Below are 5,491 nucleotides of genomic sequence, written 5' to 3'. Positions count from 1 at the left end.
GAAGTGGGGAAATTGGCTGAGGTTGACAGGTACACAAGGCCTATTTGTGTATGCAGATAATGATATCAATAATAACAGTAATTACAGATGTTGTTACAAAACATGGAAGGATCGTGAGCAAAATTATACGAGACGCTCCAACTCTTCAGTTCCTGAAAAAAGTCACCCCCTGAACAAAAATAATAATAATTAATAATAATAATTATATATATATATATATATATATATATATATATATATATATATATATATATATATATATATATATATATATATATATAAAGAAGGAAGCAAAATTTCAAACAAAATAGCAGTCATTTTGCTGAATTAAAAACTAAAGGCGCTGGTAGATTATAGGCACATTTTTGTATTTATATCCGACCATTTTAGCGGCTCCGCGGATTGATGTGAAACGATGGAATAATGCCCTTGAAGCGCTTGAAGCAGAGGCGGGTTTTCCGGTCCTCGAGGGCCTGCAGAGAAACCTCCAAAATTCATGCAGGACTTGCTGCCTTCGAGGACCGGAGAGCTGAGCTCTGGCTTTGAGCGAGGCCAAGGCTCGAGCCGGGTATCTCCTGGAGGTCTGAGAATGTCCCAAATTGGGTCCGGTCAGAGATCGTGGCACGATGCCGCATCGCCCGCCACGGTGTAGGGCGCTTCATGCGCCGATGGGGGCGGTTCCCCAGGCGGCGTCATGCGCTTCTCTTTCTGCCTCCGGTTGCAGAACCAAACGCGCACCACCTCTTTCTCCAGCTGCAGCGTGTCTGCCAGCGACGTGATCTCCTGTGCAGAAGGCTTGGGGCACTTGAGAAAGTGCGTCTCCAAAACCCCCTTGACGCTCACCTCTATGGAGGTCCTCTTTTTCCTCTTCCTCCCCTGGGCTGCGATCTTGTCTATACTGCTGGAGCTCCCCGTGGATGAGTCCGCCTCTTCCAGCCACTTGTTCAGCAGCGGCTTGAGTTTGCACATGTTTTTAAAGCTCAACTGCAGAGCTTCAAACCTGCAGATGGTGGTTTGGGAAAAAACATTGCCGTAGAGCGTGCCCAGGGCCAGACCCACGTCAGCCTGCGTAAAACCCAGTTTGATCCGTCGCTGTTTGAACTGCTTGGCAAAGTGCTCCAGCTCGTCCGATGTTGGCGTCTCCTCGTCCGAATGATCGTGGCAGTGATGGGCGCTCAAGTCGCCATGCTCGGGGCTAATTGTGTCCCTGAAGCCTTGGTTCGGAGGCGGAGTGAGCCCGCCGTGCTCTAGCATGCCGTTAACCGGGAAACCCGTCTGGGAGTAGATGTTGTGGGTCCCCCACGCTGCTGGATGGTTGTTGTGATGCGGGGAGTGGTGGGCTACATGTGGTGAGCGATGGTGGTGTATGATGCCCAGTTGGAGGTCCTCCCGACCCGGTTTCACGTCCTGTTGCTCCATAGAGGCCGACCACGGACTGCTATCCGAAAGAGCGCTCCCCCATTGATGCCCGAGGGGATGCCCGTTATTTTGGAGGTAGTCCCCGTGCAGGAGTTTTTGATGCCCCCTGTAGGGACTCGCAGGCTGCATGACCTGACTGTCCGGGTGGATCATAGGGCTGGAGCCGAGCAGGGTGTAGGGACTGGAGGCAGCTGTGGCCATGCTGGCAGCTGAACCCCACTGGCGACACTAAATTGAGCCGAAACACAGCCTCTGACATCTCCTCTCTCACCGGAGCGGTGTTGACAGGCGGCTGGAACCGCCAGTAGCAGTGGAACGTCGAATCTCCGCCAATGATGGCGCTGTGCACAGCTGCATGTCCCGCCTCCCAGTACGGAACTGCAGGGACAGGAAAGGGTTAAAGTGGGGTTGGCAAACCAAAATGTTCAAAGAGCCACACTGGACCCCCAAAAAAGCAAAACAAATAAAATTATAATAAACATTTTTCTAAACGACACAGAATTAAAAGCTTTATAAAAGCCTAGTAAGAAATACAAATCATACCGTGTTTAAATAAGGGAATTGCAATTATTTTTAAGGGGTGTAATTGGACAAGTTGAAGGGTATATGTAAATTAAAAGGTATGTCATAGGAAGTTAATTTCAACAGGAAGTAAGATGCTCAATTGACGAAAACTTTTCGTTGCGTTCAAAGACCAAAGTTGTAGTCGGAAATATCATACTTTAAAGAAAAAGCTCTAGTGAATGTTTGTTTTACTGTGGGTTGGTTTGATGTCTTATAGTACTTCTTTATGCTTATTTTTTTGAAATAAGCTTCACTTGATGAATTGTATCTGTTAAGTTTAAACTTTAGTAGACACTCAAAATTAGGAGAGAAGACATTATTTGATTTTGAGCTCACAAACAGAACAGAGAAAGAAGCTTTCAGTTACGAAAGTCCAACTTTTTATAAAGATGAGCCCTTTCTTTTTAATACATATCCCAGGTTATAAAAGGAGATCCACCCAATAAGAACAGCAATATGATTAGTCGATAGCATCAACGATTTAATAATAAAAAAAAAAACAACAACAGGGTGCAATAATAGACAAGATGAGGAACTGGCTTGAATCTCCTTTGCAGGTGTTCAATATTAAAAACGGGATAAACTTATCAGTGTTACTATCATGATGGAGAAAAACACATTTAAGTGAAGGGTCTCAATATTGTACATGGCAGTTGGCGGTTTTTTACAGGATGGCTGAAAAGCAGGGTGTGATAGAGACTGGTTTGAGTGCAGAATTTCCCAGAATGTCACAGATCATTGTTTCAACCCAAAACACCAGTTTTTAAAGAGACAGTATATATTATTTGACCATGGGATAACGCTGCACAGTATTGTGTTGTGCAACCTAAAACGAGTGCTAAAAAGCACAAGTAAGAACACAAAGTACAGAGACTCAAAGTGACCAAAATGCGTCGTTTTTCTTCCAATTTCTTTCCTTCGGGCTTTTTGAGCTTTTTGGGTACCTGCAGCAGCAAGATGACGGACATTCATGGAGGTTTCCTTGAAATGAGGCTCGTGATATGTTAAATCTATGCAGTTTTCTTGCCTTTCAAGTATTATTATAAGAATGTGTTGGTACAAAAAGTAGCTCTCAGCTTGAAAAATGTTGGGGACCCCTGGTCTTAACAATACAATGTAAAAACCTTTAACACTGTAAAAAATAATGCTCATACTAAAAAAAAAGATTCAGGACCAAACTTAAGGGAGTCCAACCCACCAAAAAATCAGCAATGTAACAAAAATACAAATATTATATAGATAGATAGATAGATAGATAGATACTTTATTCATCCCCGAAGGGAAATTCACTTTTCCAGCAGCATCCCTAAGCTGAGAACAATCGAAAATAACTGAGAACAATCGAAAAATAACACGGGAGCTGCTGGAGTGGCTGCCATTCGTGACGGCGCCGGAGAAACGATTCAATTTGAATCATGTACAAACAAACAAACAATTGAATCATGTACAAGAAACGATTCAATCTGAATCATGTACAAACAAACAAACAATTGAATCATGTACAACAAACAAACAAAATATTTATGTTTCAATAAGTGGAGTGTTAATAAAATGGGGGGAAAATAATTTAACAATGTTAACAAGACAGCTAATATACCTTCAAAGACAGGATATTTTCAAAAGAGTGCAAATAAAGTGTAAACACAATTTGATCCAATTTAAAAGTTATTATGTATGTATAATCTTGTGAACAACATTATTATAATCATAGTTAAAATAGGAAGACAGTATTGATCCAAGGAGAATAATATCGATCCAATCCGAGTACTTGCCCAGTACGGATATCAATATTTGAATCAATCTACAACCCCCTGAAGTTTTTATATGGATGGTAAATGTAATTTTGCTCATTATTTAAATCAATATTGTTTTTTTTCTTTGATGAATCGCGTTTTTTTTACCACTAGGAGGCGTTAAGTGGTACACACTGTCCCTTTGATGAGCTATTGGTATTATACGGTGACCTAAAGCTCTAAAAAGTTGATTCAGCTCATTGCGTCTACTCTAAGGGCGGTCGAACCAGAAGTGAGCCTGATCCACCGTGTCTGTTCGTGGAACAATGTGTCCGTGGAGCGCAGTTCCTGTTTATTAATCGGTTTCCGACTGTTTTACACGCGCAATTTTAAGGCTGCTACTGTCACCCTTCAGTGCTTCAGCTCTGGTCGCATTTGTGAGACGTACCAACAGCTAATTTGTGAGGACTCAATAAAGTCTGGTCGGGTCCTAACTGATAATCATTAACTTTAAGTAAAGTCGTTTTTGAAGGTCGTTCTATTTTAGACTTTTACGCACGGGCCATTCCACAGTTAGATCAAGTCACACATTCAAATAAACGCGTACAAATCTAAAAATCACATGTGTTTCCATCTCCTCCTCATATAAATCAATGCATTTATCTTATTTCTGCACTAGATAACCGAACTGTGCACTCTCATTTCCATTTGAAGAATGTGTGCCAGCATCCTTATTGCTTTGCAATTCCATTAAATATATTGCCGGGGCTCCCAGGTTAAGCTTGATTTAAATTTGCATACATTTTCATACATTTAGAAGAAATAAAAAGAAGGCTGCAGCCTGCAGAAATTCATTACAAAGAGTGCCGGGGAGGGAACGCAAGAGGTCGGAGCAAGTGAGCTGAAGGGGGCCCCACGACGCGTGGATGTGACCGCCGACCGCCGGACGTCGATTGGACGTCAAAAGGACTCCGTGACCACGACCTCCATGATGACGACTGGGGGAGCCTATCCGATACAAGTAAGCTTTGTTTGTAACGAAGAAGATGCAAGGCCTTTTTATATCTATATGTTCTTCGTTTGTATTTCAATCAATAGCGTAGTTTTGCATGAACTGAAATATTGAGCAATCATGGTTTTGTCCCAACCATGCATGATGTATTTAAAAGTGCAATATGTCCCCACCGATGCCAAGAAAAAACCTACGCCTTTGATTCTTGAGCTGAATATTTTTTAACACTAGAAACGTCTATCACTGTATGTATTTTGATTCTCAAGAAGAAATCATTTTAACTAAATACCCAAATTAGTAAGTAATATTGGGGGAAACAGTTTAACAGTAACGCTGAATTATTAATTTTATTTTTAGTATCTACCAATACATACCTCTGTTTGTTCCTCAATATATGAGGGGAAAACATAACGAATCCCTATCGTCACGGCTATTTAAAAAAGACACATCTCACGTTTAAGACACGTTTATATATATATATATATATATATATATATATATATATATATATATATATATATATATATATATATATATATATATATATATATATATATATATATATATATATATATATTTTTTTGTGTTTATTACATTCAAGCAGGAATAAAAACAATGACATATTAAAAAATTGAGATACGTCTTTTTAAACAGTAGTGACCATTTATTGCAAATTCTGGACGGCAGACCACACCTGACTAAAAGCCGCATGCTCAAATTTTAGAACGAGATTTTTTTTTGTCTTTATATAACACGCACCAGA

At 40.6% G+C, this 5,491-nt stretch overlaps 1 protein-coding gene across 1 annotated transcript; it reads right to left on the bottom strand.

Moving 5' to 3' along the window:
• Nucleotides 1-245: 245 nt before the first annotated feature.
• On the bottom strand, nt 246-1,648 carry LOC148359210 (POU domain, class 3, transcription factor 4-like). The gene has a single exon (XM_088344406.1). The coding sequence runs from the start codon at nt 1,618-1,620 to the stop codon at nt 610-612; it is 1,011 nt and encodes a 336-aa protein (XP_088200532.1). The 5' UTR covers nt 1,621-1,648; the 3' UTR covers nt 246-609.
• Nucleotides 1,649-5,491: the final 3,843 nt, after the last annotated feature.

The sequence above is a fragment of the Urocampus carinirostris genome, chromosome 9 (genome assembly GCF_059441175.1).
Source record: "Urocampus carinirostris isolate Australia breed hairy pipefish chromosome 9, RoL_Ucar_1.0, whole genome shotgun sequence".
Lineage (NCBI taxonomy): Eukaryota > Metazoa > Chordata > Actinopteri > Syngnathiformes > Syngnathidae > Urocampus > Urocampus carinirostris.
This window is presented reverse-complemented; position numbering and strand designations above follow the sequence as displayed.

Excerpts from the sequence above, each read along its gene's own strand:
- LOC148359210 (XM_088344406.1), bottom strand. The coding sequence starts at position 1,620 with ATGGCCACAGCTGCCTCCAGTCCCTACACCCTGCTCGGCTCCAGCCCT.